Source organism: Drosophila willistoni (assembly GCF_018902025.1).
Source record: "Drosophila willistoni isolate 14030-0811.24 chromosome 2L unlocalized genomic scaffold, UCI_dwil_1.1 Seg196, whole genome shotgun sequence".
Taxonomy (NCBI): domain Eukaryota; kingdom Metazoa; phylum Arthropoda; class Insecta; order Diptera; family Drosophilidae; genus Drosophila; species Drosophila willistoni.
The window spans coordinates 2,604,301-2,617,404 of NW_025814048.1; the positions used below are offsets into that span (position 1 = coordinate 2,604,301).

General features: G+C 37.5%; 6 protein-coding genes across 9 annotated transcripts; 2 read left to right on the forward strand and 4 right to left on the reverse strand.

Moving 5' to 3' along the window:
- The first annotated feature begins 201 nt into the window (after positions 1-201).
- On the forward strand, positions 202-919 carry LOC6639767 (NADH dehydrogenase [ubiquinone] 1 beta subcomplex subunit 3). 2 transcript variants are annotated; one of them, XM_002062639.4, is made up of 3 exons: positions 202-251; positions 475-609; positions 680-919. In XM_002062639.4, the coding sequence occupies exons 2-3, from the start codon at positions 482-484 to the stop codon at positions 879-881; spliced, it is 330 nt and encodes a 109-aa protein (XP_002062675.1). In that variant the 5' UTR covers positions 202-251; positions 475-481; the 3' UTR covers positions 882-919. The 2 variants fall into 2 exon arrangements, with proteins under 2 accessions (XP_002062675.1, XP_046865979.1); XM_047010023.1 differs by lacking the exon at positions 202-251 and adding an exon at positions 313-331.
- LOC6639765 (protein Rae1) lies at positions 907-2,339 on the reverse strand. Its single transcript, XM_002062638.4, has 2 exons — positions 1,692-2,339; positions 907-1,628 (listed from the first exon to the last, which is right to left on the reverse strand). Exons 1-2 carry the CDS (start codon positions 2,103-2,105, stop codon positions 996-998), a joined length of 1,047 nt encoding a protein of 348 aa, XP_002062674.1. The 5' UTR covers positions 2,106-2,339; the 3' UTR covers positions 907-995.
- Positions 2,340-3,360: 1,021 nt separating this feature from the next.
- On the reverse strand, positions 3,361-4,444 carry LOC6639886. Its single transcript, XM_002062637.4, has one exon. It carries the CDS (start codon positions 4,236-4,238, stop codon positions 3,636-3,638), a length of 603 nt encoding a protein of 200 aa, XP_002062673.1. The 5' UTR covers positions 4,239-4,444; the 3' UTR covers positions 3,361-3,635.
- A 3,307-nt stretch (positions 4,445-7,751) lies between these two features.
- On the reverse strand, positions 7,752-9,704 carry LOC26529371 (phosphatidylinositol 4,5-bisphosphate 5-phosphatase A). 3 transcript variants are annotated; one of them, XM_015179006.3, is made up of 3 exons: positions 8,576-9,704; positions 8,206-8,475; positions 7,752-8,134 (listed from the first exon to the last, which is right to left on the reverse strand). In XM_015179006.3, exons 1-3 carry the CDS (start codon positions 9,314-9,316, stop codon positions 8,105-8,107), a joined length of 1,041 nt encoding a protein of 346 aa, XP_015034492.1. In that variant the 5' UTR covers positions 9,317-9,704; the 3' UTR covers positions 7,752-8,104. The 3 variants fall into 3 exon arrangements, with proteins under 3 accessions (XP_015034492.1, XP_023037574.1, XP_023037573.1); XM_023181806.2 differs by having other exon boundaries at positions 7,752-8,031; positions 8,576-9,703; XM_023181805.2 differs by having other exon boundaries at positions 7,752-8,475.
- Positions 9,705-9,752: 48 nt separating this feature from the next.
- LOC6639631 (nuclear inhibitor of protein phosphatase 1) lies at positions 9,753-11,377 on the forward strand. The gene is made up of 5 exons (XM_002062636.4): positions 9,753-9,813; positions 9,873-10,087; positions 10,148-10,365; positions 10,426-11,002; positions 11,067-11,377. Exons 1-5 carry the CDS (start codon positions 9,785-9,787, stop codon positions 11,183-11,185), a joined length of 1,158 nt encoding a protein of 385 aa, XP_002062672.1. The 5' UTR covers positions 9,753-9,784; the 3' UTR covers positions 11,186-11,377.
- A 24-nt stretch (positions 11,378-11,401) lies between these two features.
- On the reverse strand, positions 11,402-13,094 carry LOC6639630 (probable asparagine--tRNA ligase, mitochondrial). Its single transcript, XM_002062635.3, has 4 exons — positions 12,936-13,094; positions 12,661-12,868; positions 12,372-12,598; positions 11,402-12,309 (listed from the first exon to the last, which is right to left on the reverse strand). The coding sequence occupies exons 1-4, from the start codon at positions 13,020-13,022 to the stop codon at positions 11,452-11,454; spliced, it is 1,380 nt and encodes a 459-aa protein (XP_002062671.1). The 5' UTR covers positions 13,023-13,094; the 3' UTR covers positions 11,402-11,451.
- Positions 13,095-13,104: the final 10 nt, after the last annotated feature.

Below are 13,104 nucleotides of genomic sequence, written 5' to 3' on the forward strand. Positions count from 1 at the left end.
AAGAAAAAGCAAAAAACGAAATAAAAAACAAGAATTTATGTATATTTTCATTTAAGCACGTTTAAACAATTACAAAATGTTCGAAAATTAATAAAAAATATTTCAAGAAATAAACACATGAATTTTCCGTTACTTTCTTGATGTCTTGAATCGATAACGATAATAGTAGAGAATGCTGTCGATTATAACTTACTTTGGTTGGTCTGGTCACATCATTTATATTTGAAGGCTGTGGTCACACTGAGCTCGAAGTAAGTTTATTATTTATTTGGGAATTTAGTTAATTTTGCAATTTATGTCCAATTTACACACTATTTTAACGTATTAAAGGGTAAAACACATTAAAGTTGTGTATAAGTGATTGTGAGAATTTTTTTTCCGTGCTAAACATCGAGGACAACTATTAAACATAAACAACCTTATGTAACCTTGCTGACCAAGTAAAATTTATAAATTATTTGTAATATTTTTCAGTTGAACAATGGGCGGACATCACGGAGAACCCTACAAGGTGCCACATCCTTCCATCTACAAGGTGGAAAATGTACCACAATTGCTTGAAGTTAAAGAAGCTTTGGGTCGTCAGGGCCTGAAGGATCCCTGGCTGAGGTGAGTAGAAAGATTCATAAAATCTTTGATGGGACACATTGAAATTGACTTTTTCTCAATTCATTCTTAGAAACGAGGCTTGGCGCTATGAGCCGAAGGCTTTTGGCACTCATGCATCCCGCCTGAACACTATGCTTTTCCGCGGCCTGGGAGTGGGATTCTGTGCTTTCCTGGTCACCATTGGTGTCGAGTATGCTCTGGGCATTGGCAAGGGCCAAGGTGGTCACGGGCATGGCGATCATGGTCACGACGATGACAAGAAGCATCATTAGTTGAAATGTTTAATAAATACAAAAATTTAACTCTGTAATTCATTAACTTTAATCGCAGTTCATGCTCATACTAAGGGTTAGATTAGAACTATCCATAGGTGTAATGGTTGGAAATCAGTTAATTCGCGCCTTCAGTTCCTCAAAGCAGGAACGAAGGAAGATCTGTGGTTTCTTAGCCGGATTGAAATACTCATGTCCCTTGGACCAGTCATAGCCAACGGCATAGGCGAATATCTGTCCATTGGCATTGAAAGCGCATTTCGTAATTGATTGATCCATAGCCTCGCTGGACTTTAGTTTGGTGCGGGCATCTTTGTCCCAGAAACTAAATGTGCCATCAGAGCCAACTGTAACCAGAGTTCCATGGATGGGATGGAAGGCTATATCATTGACAGCATAAATATCCTGAAAGCCCGATGATCCAGCTGATCGATGGCACTTGAAAGTGAAATTATCCTTGGGATTGACTGGGCTAACATACTGTATAGCCACGCGACCTTCAATACTGCCCAGGGCATAGCCAGTGGGCTCTTTTTTCTTGTCTTTGAAAATTGATATGGTGCGATGTTGATATTTCAGCGGGCTCTCCTGTCGCTTGTATTCTGTGGGACTGTTCTGGAGTGAGTAAATTATTAGGCCACGACCCGCCGTGCCCACCACAGCCATGGGATAGTCTACATCGGCACAATAGCAGCGTTCGGGCAGATTGATAGCCATCATGGGATTGGGTGAACGTGTATCCCAAAACTAAAAACGTGGAAAGAGTAAAATTAGACAACGCTAATGCTTAGGACACCTACTTCTACTTGCCTTTAGTGTCTTATCCCAGGATCCGGTCATCAGGCATGTATAATTCGGACCTTTAACCATATGGCATGTCTTTACTGGGCCATCGTGAGCCGCTACTTGCATCACCTGGTCGGATGCCAAATCCCAGAGTTTCACTTGTTTGTCGCAGCTGGCCACAAAGACTTTGCTGCCATCATCGCTCCAGCTTACATCTAACACTGGGCCACCCATTGTTTTCATAGACTTTGGCACCGTAACTCCATTTTGCTCTACCTCCCAGCAGCGCACGCTGTTATCCCAGCTGCCGGCAATGAGAAAATTCTTCTGCATTTGCATTGTGCTCGGACTGAACTCCAAGGCGGACACCGAATCGTCCGGCGGCGAGGCCACCTCGAAGTCATTCATCCGATTTGTGGATTGTGTGGCTCCAAACATGATATGATATTAGAAAACTTTACAATTGCCGCTTAAAATTATTTGTTGCTGTCGCGGTTATTGTTGTTGTTTGTCTGAACAGTGTTGACAAATACCAACACGTTGTAGAAAAGTATATATATATATCGTAAATTATCGATTACAAGACGAAAAGCGTTACAATTTAAATTGGTTCCTTTTAAAATTGTACAAATTGTTAAGCAACGAGCATAACTTTAAATTTCGATTTGTATTGAGAACAACAATACATTTCTGACTAATATTTTGACATTTAACGAAAATGTTGACTTTCAGTTGAAAAAACATTTAAATAGACAAATACTTGTTAAGTCGAACCAATTATTTTATTTAAGTTTTACAACTGTTACACGTATTGTTACGTTCTTTGCGAGCAATGCTTTGTGTTTTATGTTCCTCTGAATTGAGAATACGAAACAAATTAAGACAACCTTTTATAAAATTCTTAAATGTGCATGATTGTTTATCTTAAAAGTGTTTAAACTATACTTTTTGATCCAATATGTTTCCTATTTTGTGTTTAAGATGCTAGCAAAGATTTCCAGTGTTTAGTGGCTCCTAATTGTGATTAAATCACTACAAAAACATGAAATTACGTAATTTTTAACCTTGAGCTCATTTCACTCTAATATCCACGTCTTTAACTTTCCAAAACATACGCCCCAAACATAAATTACCAATCCAGATTACCCCAACCAGTATCACTTTCTTATCGCTTCCTCGTTTTCAGAACCGGAGAAACGTGAACCATACAAATTATCAATTGTTTAATTAAATTCCACTTTAAAAACCCCCGAAAAAATTGTAAATGCGGCACTCGAACAGGCTTTGTGTATTTTTGGTCATTTCCAAGGGCATCAGTTTTTCAAAGTAAAAGCGAAATATTGTTTTTTTTTTGTTGATAAAGTTTCATTGGCGGAGTACTTTTTCTGCGGTTGACATTCGTCATTGTAAAGTAGGTCAGGTCAAACTATAATGATGACTAACTGAACCAAGGAAACCACCATAAATTAAATTCTAAGAAAATAACTTCATTGTTACTAAGGCGACCGACTGTCTTTCAACTCAAGTGTTTAAAATAATAAGAAACAACACATTTTGAGTTATTTACACAAGTTGCTATTGGGTAAATTACCAAATGAAAATGTGGAGTACTTTGGGTAGGGGATTTTTCTTTCTGACACAATGAAGGAGAAGACAATAATGATTGTTTTAGTGTAAATTGAATTTAATTTTCTGTTATTTTTTCTACATATATATAAGCTTAGATCATTCATTCACGGAATGAACAATTTAATCATTTGTTCATGATATGATTGGTGTTTTTTTTTTTGTTGTTTTGTTTTATAATAAATATAATGATTATGGGACATTATAATACTATAGGTTAGGTCAGTCAGAATTTTGGTTTAATTTAGATTATATATATATATCTGATTGTTAAAGGAACCCATTCTTGAAATTCATATCATCTTTGGTCCTAGACTCTTTCCTTCCTTCAGTTTCCTTAGCTTAGATGCTAACATTAATGGCATTTTTGACTAAAATATTTCCATGGAGACCATTGATCACTAGATTATTTTCGATTTCCACATTCGCACTTGGTGACGAAGGTGGAGACTTTGATTTTGCCTTTGACCTTGGCTTGCCATTCTCTTTTCCCCCTTGAAGATCCAAAGTCTTGACCACTTTAAGTAGTCCATTGCAGCCTATATAGTTGACTGTCTGCTGAGCGGACTCTTTGCCCAGATAGATTCTACCATCGTTTCCTGTATACTTGATGGAGCCTTTGTTATTTTGTATTTTCAGTTTTGTGCCATTGCCAATAATATCCAGATTGCCGGAATTCTCTACAATCCGAATGCGATTGCCATTGCCAATGATACGCAGATCTTTGGTATTATGTTCAATGCGATATTCCTTGCAATTGCCCACCAGATCCTTGCTTATAAATGTGCTACCCACTTGGGGTAACTTTTGTGTATTCCTTTTGCTTTTATTTGCTTTCGGTGATTCCTTCTCCAGCTGCTCTTGGTGCTGCTTTTTCTGACATTTTGAGCATTCCTCATCGGATGAGGCTGATGCTGCATCTGCTTCAATCACTCGTACGCCCATCTTCTATGTAAATCACCCGCAATGATTACTAATATTGTATATCCAAATATGTTGGTGCTAAACGCTGCCGCCGTCTGTCAATAAATGATTGAGGAACACTTCCTCCGTTGGGGGAATAACCGGGTCTTTTTTTCTTTGCTTTGTGTGGTGCCGCGTCGCGTTCCGTTCGGTTCCGATGTGACCGATCGTTTTGCTTGGTTTAATGCTTTTGAACGCTTTCATTCGGCTCCCGTGGCTTTTATACCTCGCCGCAAGAAACTCTCTAGCAAAATCGGGGGCTTTTTCGCTTGCCTTCTGCGGTAGTGGGCAGAGGCGTAATCTCTCAAAAAGCAAACAAAGGAGGGGAGACCTGAATCAATAAAGATAACTCAAATGAACTGTACAAAGTTAATAATTAGTTATTATAGATTGTTAGGAAGTTGAAGAAAAATAAATAATTTAGTTGTAAAAAATTCAATTTTTTAACGCATTTTTCCAATGACCTAAAATAATATTTCTAGAGAGATTTTTTGGGACATGCTTATGGAATTTGAGGTTTAAATGTCGATATATGTTTTCATCATTGCTAACTACTTTTTCGGCTAATATCCGTCTGTCTATCTATAGCAGAAAAAGTGAATGGGGGCTAAATATTTTATAAATTTTTAAGAGAAAGAAAGAATACTTTAAAAGTCAAAGTTTTTGTGGGTGTCTTTTTTCTATTTCATTCATAAATTGCAATATAAATACAGCCTTGTTGCTTAAATCAATAAACTTACGTTGCAACTAGAATTCCAAAAGGAATCTTTCCATTGATATATTCAGCTCCATGTTTGGCTTAGCCGAATATCTGTTCTAAGGACTAAACAAAACCCGAAAATAGACAAATTTCTTCTTTACATTTTACCTATAAAGGTGATATACTAAGTGTTAGGATTCCATGCTAAATAAGATATGCGTATAATATGCAATAATATATATACTAAACATTTATGTACCCTGTTTTTACCTATTTAATACTACTTTAATGAGGGGAGAAAATTTTAACAAAAACCCCTTGATTTTTTTTTTGTTTAAAAACACATTACTGATAGTATAAGATAAGTATAATGCTAGGATATTTTATTCTGTACTTTTTCTTTTCTTGATTTTTATAATTTTCAACTTATTTTGTATGCAATTTTAGCAATTATTCCAACTATAGCAATTTTTGAATTATACTTACCTTAAAAAAAGCCCCGAATATTTAAAAACTTAATTTAATAATTTTTTAGAGTTGAACCTTTAAAGATTTGTCGTCTTTACAAAAAGATGATCTCATGAAAATACTTTGTTACTAATTATAGAAATAATACGTTAAATCATCAAATACTATATATGTTTATATAATTGGATCCCCTTACAATGACTTTTAACCATGTCCATTTGTAGCTTAAAAAGTAAGCATGATATTAGAAAAAAATATTCTTATCTTTGGGGAGAGTCCTTTGATAAGGTTTTTAATTGTAATATTGCATGATTAATCAACACCTGGGGCCAAAAAAGTTACCCAAAGCAGTAAAAAGGGCAAAACCTTTGGCACTTGATAGATACAACTCATATGGTTCCTATACAAAATATATATACTATACTATGTAGTTATGTACCTAAAACAAATATACGATAAAAATCTCATCGACCTCTTTATCAGTCATTAGGTTTATTGTTTAAGAAAAACCCCCAACAATTTTTGGCTATCAGTTACTTTTTGTTGCTGTTGTTTCTTCACTTCATTTTTTTCAAAGTGTCGGAGAGGTTGTTAAATTTCTTATCAATAAAGCCTACAGATTTTAGTGCGGGGTCATAAATTTACCTAATCAGTTTATCTGTCACATAATTCGGCAGTCATTAAAATATAGAAACAACACGGCAATCTCTCTGAAAGTTGAATATGAAAATGTTTGCAAAATTTCCATAGCGTAGAGCAAAAATAAAGAGCAATATTTACTTAACAAATTTGCGATTAATAACAAATTCAATTAACAAATAATTTTCAACTCTTTGGCCTTTGTGCGAAAATGAAAACAAAAACAAACCGCAAAGAGAGATAGAGAGAGATGCAGAGAGAGAGAGACAGGGAGAGGGAGAAACATTTAACTTCCTCTAGAGAACTATAAATGGAATCGAAAGCTTTAACATTGAATATGAGAATCAAAATGTTTATCAGTTGAATATGTTAAACAAGTTTATTTTTTTTTTATTATTGTTGCTACTGCTCTATAAACAATTGCCGAGTAATGTTTGTTTACTTGGGGGTAAAGCACCGAGAAAATCTAACGGTAAAATTGCGTAAATTTATTGTATATATGTATGTAGCTTGCTCTCTTTTAGTTGTTGTTGTAATTTTTAAGTGCAATTATTAATGATTGATTTATTTGCTTTCGTTTTATTTAATCAATGAAGGGGAACTTTTCCCAAGTGCAATTTATACCGATTAGAGAAGAAAACTTTAACTAAGTGAAATTTGCACCGAAGTTTTTATTCCACGTGTCTAACTATTGATATATATTCTACATTAGATCAGATATATAAACTAGTTGCAGTTTTGCTAAAGCTCCTCAATTAAAAGAAATGTTGTGAGGTTTAAACATTCGTCTATGAGTGAAAAAAATCCCCCTATATCTGATGATTGGGTGGTAGTTCGTTTGATATACCCTTTAAAAAAGGGGTATATTTATTTTAGTACAAAGCTATGGACATGGGAGTTTGCTTTTTCAACTATAGAGAGTATATTTGTTATTGTTCAGAATGTGAGATCTCGAAGGAGGACATAACAATGTAGTCCTTCTGTTTGATTATCTGTCTATTCACCCATCTGAATCAAGAATCTTATTGATCCCTAAGGTTAAAGGGAAAAATTCTGTACTTAGGCTTCTAAATAGTATACAAATTGTATATCTCTGATCGGGTGACTTGATTAAACAGCTTTCACAGTAAAGATCCGTCAAAAATTAAGTTTTTTAGGCCATTAACTTTATTATTATTCAAGCGTTTATTGTAAGAGTTAACATTTCTTAGTACTTACTTATCAATAAACATTCTATAAGCTATAATTCCATGGAGTTATATCCGAATCGGCTGGCTATATGATTTGCCATAGAAGATTTTTCACTTTCAGTTAACGCTTAAGAGTATACCGACTTCTCCAAAGACCGAAAGTTAGCACGGCCCTCTGGGTAGTTAGTTCCTCCTATCTAGCATGAGCGTGATATAATGCCTTCTCTATTTCACCTTGTCTCTCTCTTTGTCTCGGCATAGCGTCAGCATTTTGTGTAAAAAAAATCACCAAAATTAACCTGTTTTTGTCAGTTTTTTTCGATCAACAATCTGGCCTTTGTTTTGTGTCAGTTTATTAGTTAAAAAATGTGATGAGAGTTTTAGGTTTGGAGAGTGTCGTCGATATAATTGATAAGATGGGCAGGCACATCAATGAGTGAGATGTGTTTGTCTATATAAATATGATGAATAATACATATCATGACTAAATATGGTCACTTTGTTTCTCAAAAATATATGTATATATATATTGCTTTATTTTATCAAATAATTTGATATAATCTTTAACAATTAATGTCTTGATCTTAAGGATGTAATCTTGATATTTGAGGTCAGTTTCGAGAGTATGTATAAACATATAATTCTTATGTATCACAATCGAATTGATAATTGTTTTCTTGTTTGATGTAAAGAGTATAAATGTTTCGCATTTTGATTGACTAGCTGAGATTCAACCATAAATTGTACTTGATATCATTAGCTTAGAGTGTTTCTTTCACTGGAAGAAATCAATTTAAACAATTAATTAATTAATCAATTTGGGAAGTGGCCATTGAAGGTTCGGTCTACTACTACCAATCCTCTAACTGGGCATTAAACAACTACAAAAAGCAAACACAAAATCAAATTAAATTTGAACTACAAAAGCAATTAGAGCGATAAGAAGACTAACATTAGTTCTTGTGGTGGTCTCTGCCGCACCGTGAGTCATCTCATGGAGCTCTTCATCTGTGTAGGTAAGATTAGCGGTCTCGATTTTATAGCTGAAGGTTGCCGAAACAGGTTTATGATCGGAGAGGGTGTAGTCCATGTTGGATTGATAAGACAACTGATTGGCACTCAGAGTAATGGCCGGGTAAATGTTTCGTTGCACGCGATGTAATATGCGGTCACACCAGGCGGGACGGCGTTTTAAATCGTACTCATTGGTGCCCTCTTGGAACTGGAGGAAGGGGGGAAAATGAAAAAGATAGAAAAGATTCTCGCATTAAAAAAGGCAATAAGAAAAGTGGGTTGAAGTGTAATTTGTTTAGTTCTACAACCTTAAATGTTGGTGCAAAGTTGGGCAACTGCTCCTCCATTAGACTGAAGGCATTGCCGGATTCTCGCAGCAGACGCAATTGATCATCTTTCAGGAGCTCAGCGAAATTGCCATTTTCCACAGATGTGCGTACATCCCAGGCCGACAGATCGCCCGACAGACGGAAATTCAAGTCGCCAATCCAGAAAACAAAGTCATGATCGTATATCCTACGATATCCAGGCGTCTTGTATTTATGATTGTCCACTATCTGATGATAATCCTCTATGCGCTCCTTCAATTTATCATCATGGGCAGCCAAATGGGAGCAAACAAATACGGCTCCCGTTCCATAGAGGCTTAGACGTATGCTTACCGCACCCTTATTACCCCAGAGACCACCCAGGCCAGTGCGTGTCTCATCCGTCTCGATATCCTTCATGTGCGGCACATGTTTGTGCAGGCTGAACATGGTGATCAGTATTCCCTGGAGCTGTTTACTCTCCACTTTCACGTATTCCCGATCCGATAGATAACTCGCTATTTTCAGGACCCAGGGATCATCTTGGAATATTTTTAATTTACTTGTGCCGACCTCCTGCATGCCAATGATGTAAATATCGGGCAGTTGGTTGTCCGGGCATTGGGTGGTTCCGTTCAAGGCCAGCAGCGAGGTCAGGGACAAATCTTTGGGCGAATGTGTACCCACATTCCAGGTGAGCAGGAATATGCACAAATCGGCTATCACGTTTGTGGTAGCCATTATTATATGATATGTTTGTTACTAATTATACAGCTTTAATTGCGATATGAATCACGTCACGAGTTATATTAATGTTGATGATCTCCAAATCCAGTTTGAAGCCAGGAATTCTAATGGGTTACAACAAGTGGAAGTTAGCCAAAAACTCTGCAAATTCCGTTTTGGAATTTTTAATTAAATTAACACTTAATATTAACCACCTGCCGCTGCAGTGTGTGTTAAATTTATATTTTGTTATTTTTAGAAATCAAAATAAATCTTTCTGTTGAATGGCAACAGACTGTTATTGTCTCTTATTATCTTTTTTGAGCCTGTTAATTAACAGCAATTGATTTTGTGTCCATCTCTAATTTCCACCCGCGTTGTTTTGGTATTTTTTAGGCAATTTTCTTCTTCTGCGGCAAAATTCTGTATAAACAAATTGAAAATTAATTTTTAATAATAAATAATAAATAAATATTTATATTTATGGCTAATAGCTACGACATACCCAGTTGGTAGGTGAACAACAACTAAACCAATAGCTGTAAAATACAATTTGTATATGGTTTTACAGGGCAGGCAAACCGCCTACTGGGCTACATTTGGATGTCCTGAAAGAAGAAAAATTAGTCCAGAAATTGATGGTGGACGAAAAGCGATGTTATCTATTTGGACGGAATAGTCAGATGAATGATTTCTGCATAGATCACGCCTCCTGCTCTCGGGTCCATGCGGCCTTTGTGTATCACAAGCATCTAAACATAGCCTACTTGGTGGATCTCGGATCCAGTCAGTGAAAATCGATAAGGATCAGTTGGCGGATTTTAATATCAATTTACTCAATTACAGCGCATGGCACGTTCATAGGGACCTTGAGGCTGGAAGCTCATAAGCCCACGCAGCTGCAAATCAATTCCACCTTTCATTTTGGCGCGTCGACGAGGAATTATATTTTGCGTGAGAGACCCTCAGCTGGTCAACATAGCAATATAATGGAGGATCTGCCATTGAGCGAGACCACTGATGGTGCCCTCTTGGGTTTGCCAGAATGCCAAACGGAATTGGATGTAAGTTTGACTTACATCTGAAAGTCTTTTTTGATCAACTTTCTCAAATTTGTTTTGTAGAATCTCACCGAATATAATACTGCTCATAATCGACGTATTTCTATGCTGGGTATTGCCGATGACAATAATATACGTAAACCTGGACGTAAGCGTCGCAATGTTACCTTCAATGATGAAGAGATCGTCATTAATCCTGAGGATGTGGATCCGAATGTGGGCAGATTCCGTAATTTAGTGCAGACAACGGTTCTGCCAGCCAAACGGGCACGCTTCGAGCCCAATCATATGGGTATCCATGCAGGTGGTGGCCATACCAGCACTGCCCATCAGATGTTTCAGCAGAGTCTCGTCGAGATTAAACACAACCAACAGCAGCAGCAGCAACATCGAGATAATCAGAAAGACAGCAACTCCAGCACCGGGCAATTGTCGCATTCACCTCATTCGCCTAATAATTTATATCAGGGTATACCAGCTACTACATATGATAGCCATGAACCCATTTCACCCTTGAGCATTGGCTCCAAGCTGGGCCTGCTTCTGCCTAATCCTGCACCAGATGTAACGCCTGTTTTCGAAGAGCCAGCAGTGGCGACCACTTCAATAGCCCAAAAATTGGCCATAGCAAATGCGAATGGTATGTATTTTAAAAATTTTCCCTAACATCCCAAGGACTCCTATAATTTGCTATCATTTTTCAGTTCGTCGGTTTGTGGAGGATGCTGATTCAAGTGGCGAAGGAGACGCCTTGGGCCCGCAAAAGAAGAAATATGCCAAGGAGGCGTGGCCAGGGCGTAAGCCAATGTTGGGGCAGTTGTAAGGATATGCAGAGGAGAAGGGGGACAGAGAGAGTAGTCAAGTGCTGCAAAGTCCAGGCTGAAAATCCCACAAAAATATATAGACACCTACGTAGATTAGAGTTCTTTTTTTATAACAATTTAGATTTACTTTTACAAAGTTTTATGAATTATTATTTGATATTCAATGATTATTAATTATTGTACTTCTGTTACATTTATTTAATTATTAATGTTCGTTTAAAGCGTTTTTTTGTGTTTTATATTTATGTACAAATAGATAATTGATTCACATTCTGCAACTGTGTGGATATCGGGGAAAGGGTATAACATCTCGTATATTCTTTACGCCCGTAAGTAGTTGCAGATAACGTTCGAATCCCATGCCAAATCCACCGGTGGGAACACCGCCAAACTTTCTCAGTTCCACATACCAAGCCAAATCTTTGGGCAATTGCGGATGACTACTCAATCTGCTGACATCGTCCTCACGCAAACTCCCGCCACACAGTTCACCCACCGTAGGCATCAAGAGATCCAGAGCGTGAACACGCTGAGGATTTGACTCAGAGACTTTCATATAGAAGGGTTTTTGTTGGACAGGCCAATCTATCACAAATATTGGTGCCTTGCAGTGAGCAACTAGAAACAGTTCTTGCTCTTTGGTGAAACCTTCGTTTTGGCTAATTGGAGTCGTAAAGGATTCTTTGTGCTTGATCAAAGTGTCCAATGCTTCGTCATAGGTGAGAACAGGCCATGGGACACTTAGCCATGGTAAATCCTGCTTGGCATCTGCACTAGCTTGACAGAATTGCAAGTCCTGCCCACTAGTTTCAATCAGGCGGTTGGTAGTGGTCTTTAACATCTTTTCTATGAATCCGGAGAGTTCCTCCAGATGTTTAAGATGTACTAGCTCGGCTTCAAACATGTAGAATTCGGCTAAATGCAAAGGACTCTTGGAATTCTCAGCACGAAAGGCAGGAGCCATGGTATATGTGTTGCCCAGACCGTAGGACATGGCCTCTAAGTGAAGTTGTCCAGAAACTGTGAGGAATACTTTGTGATCGAAGTAACTCTGATCCAGAGGAACATTGGGACGCGACATCTGCTTTAGTAAATCTTCAGAATCTGGCTGAACCCGAAAAACCTAAATTCAATGAGAAATATTTATGTAACCATATAGATGATGCCCGTTTAATGGGGTCTTACCTCGCCTGCTCCTTCACAATCGTTGGTGGTCAAGAGAGGTGTATTGATCTGCACGAACTCCAGTTCATCCATGTAATCATGTATGATTTTCTGGGCTTTGTGACGTAAACGCATCTGGGCAGCAAAGTAATCAATGCGCGATCGTAGATGCAAATGCTCTCGCACATATTCTGGAGGATGTTTCTGTTTGGGTGAAAAGGGAAAGCCATCTTGCAGCTGTCCATCGGCTGTGGAAAAGGCAAGCTAATACTTTTAGCATCAATTTAGGAGTAAACAATCTGCTATTTACCCAAAGACTCCACTGCATCAGCATGCAGCTCGTAGTGGCCATTGGGAGCCACTTGAATCTTACCCTGGGCACTTACAACGGTGCCTGAGGTAAGTTTCTGGGTGTGGGAATCACGTGGAAGCACTATTTGGAATCTACCACTTGTGGATCCATCGTTGATATCCAGGAATATGTTATTTTTTAGCCGGCGTATATTCTTAATCCAGCCCTATTAATGAATCATTTTGAGATAACATCACGTCAATGAAAGAAGGGACTTCCCCATTTAAATTTACCTTTACGCTAAAAGAATCTCCTGTCTGAGCTTTTCCCACGTGAGCAATGCGTTGAAAGCTGCTGTGAAATCGTTTTATTAACAACATTTTTTTACCAAATGTTTATTTTTTAAATTTTAAAACCGGCAAACAGCTGTTACGACCAAACCTATCGATTACTCTATACTGC

What these genes read in the sequence shown, in the direction of transcription:
- LOC26529371 (XM_023181805.2), bottom strand. Translation starts at nt 9,316, where the DNA reads ATGGCTACCACAAACGTGATAGCCGATTTGTGCATATTCCTGCTCACC. An exon ending in ACTTTGCACCAACATTTAAG is followed by an intron (nt 8,476 to 8,575) that starts GTTGTAGAACTA and finishes CCCTTCCTCCAG; the next exon opens with TTCCAAGAGGGCACCAATGA.
- LOC6639631 (XM_002062636.4), top strand. Translation starts at nt 9,785, where the DNA reads ATGGCTAATAGCTACGACATACCCAGTTG. An exon ending in CTTGGTGGATCTCGGATCCA is followed by an intron (nt 10,088 to 10,147) that starts GTCAGTGAAAAT and finishes ACTCAATTACAG; the next exon opens with CGCATGGCACGTTCATAGGG. An exon ending in AATGCCAAACGGAATTGGAT is followed by an intron (nt 10,366 to 10,425) that starts GTAAGTTTGACT and finishes TTTGTTTTGTAG; the next exon opens with AATCTCACCGAATATAATAC.
- LOC6639886 (XM_002062637.4), bottom strand. Translation starts at nt 4,238, where the DNA reads ATGGGCGTACGAGTGATTGAAGCAGATGCAGCATCAGCCTCATCCGAT.
- LOC6639630 (XM_002062635.3), bottom strand. Translation starts at nt 13,022, where the DNA reads ATGTTGTTAATAAAACGATTTCACAGCAGCTTTCAACGCATTGCTCAC. An exon ending in TGATGCAGTGGAGTCTTTGG is followed by an intron (nt 12,599 to 12,660) that starts GTAAATAGCAGA and finishes CCTTTTCCACAG; the next exon opens with CCGATGGACAGCTGCAAGAT. An exon ending in ATTGTGAAGGAGCAGGCGAG is followed by an intron (nt 12,310 to 12,371) that starts GTAAGACCCCAT and finishes CATTGAATTTAG; the next exon opens with GTTTTTCGGGTTCAGCCAGA.
- LOC6639767 (XM_002062639.4), top strand. Translation starts at nt 482, where the DNA reads ATGGGCGGACATCACGGAGAACCCTACAAGGTGCCACATCCTTCCATC. An exon ending in CTGAAGGATCCCTGGCTGAG is followed by an intron (nt 610 to 679) that starts GTGAGTAGAAAG and finishes ATTCATTCTTAG; the next exon opens with AAACGAGGCTTGGCGCTATG.
- LOC6639765 (XM_002062638.4), bottom strand. Translation starts at nt 2,105, where the DNA reads ATGTTTGGAGCCACACAATCCACAAATCGGATGAATGACTTCGAGGTG. An exon ending in CCTGGGATAAGACACTAAAG is followed by an intron (nt 1,629 to 1,691) that starts GCAAGTAGAAGT and finishes CCACGTTTTTAG; the next exon opens with TTTTGGGATACACGTTCACC.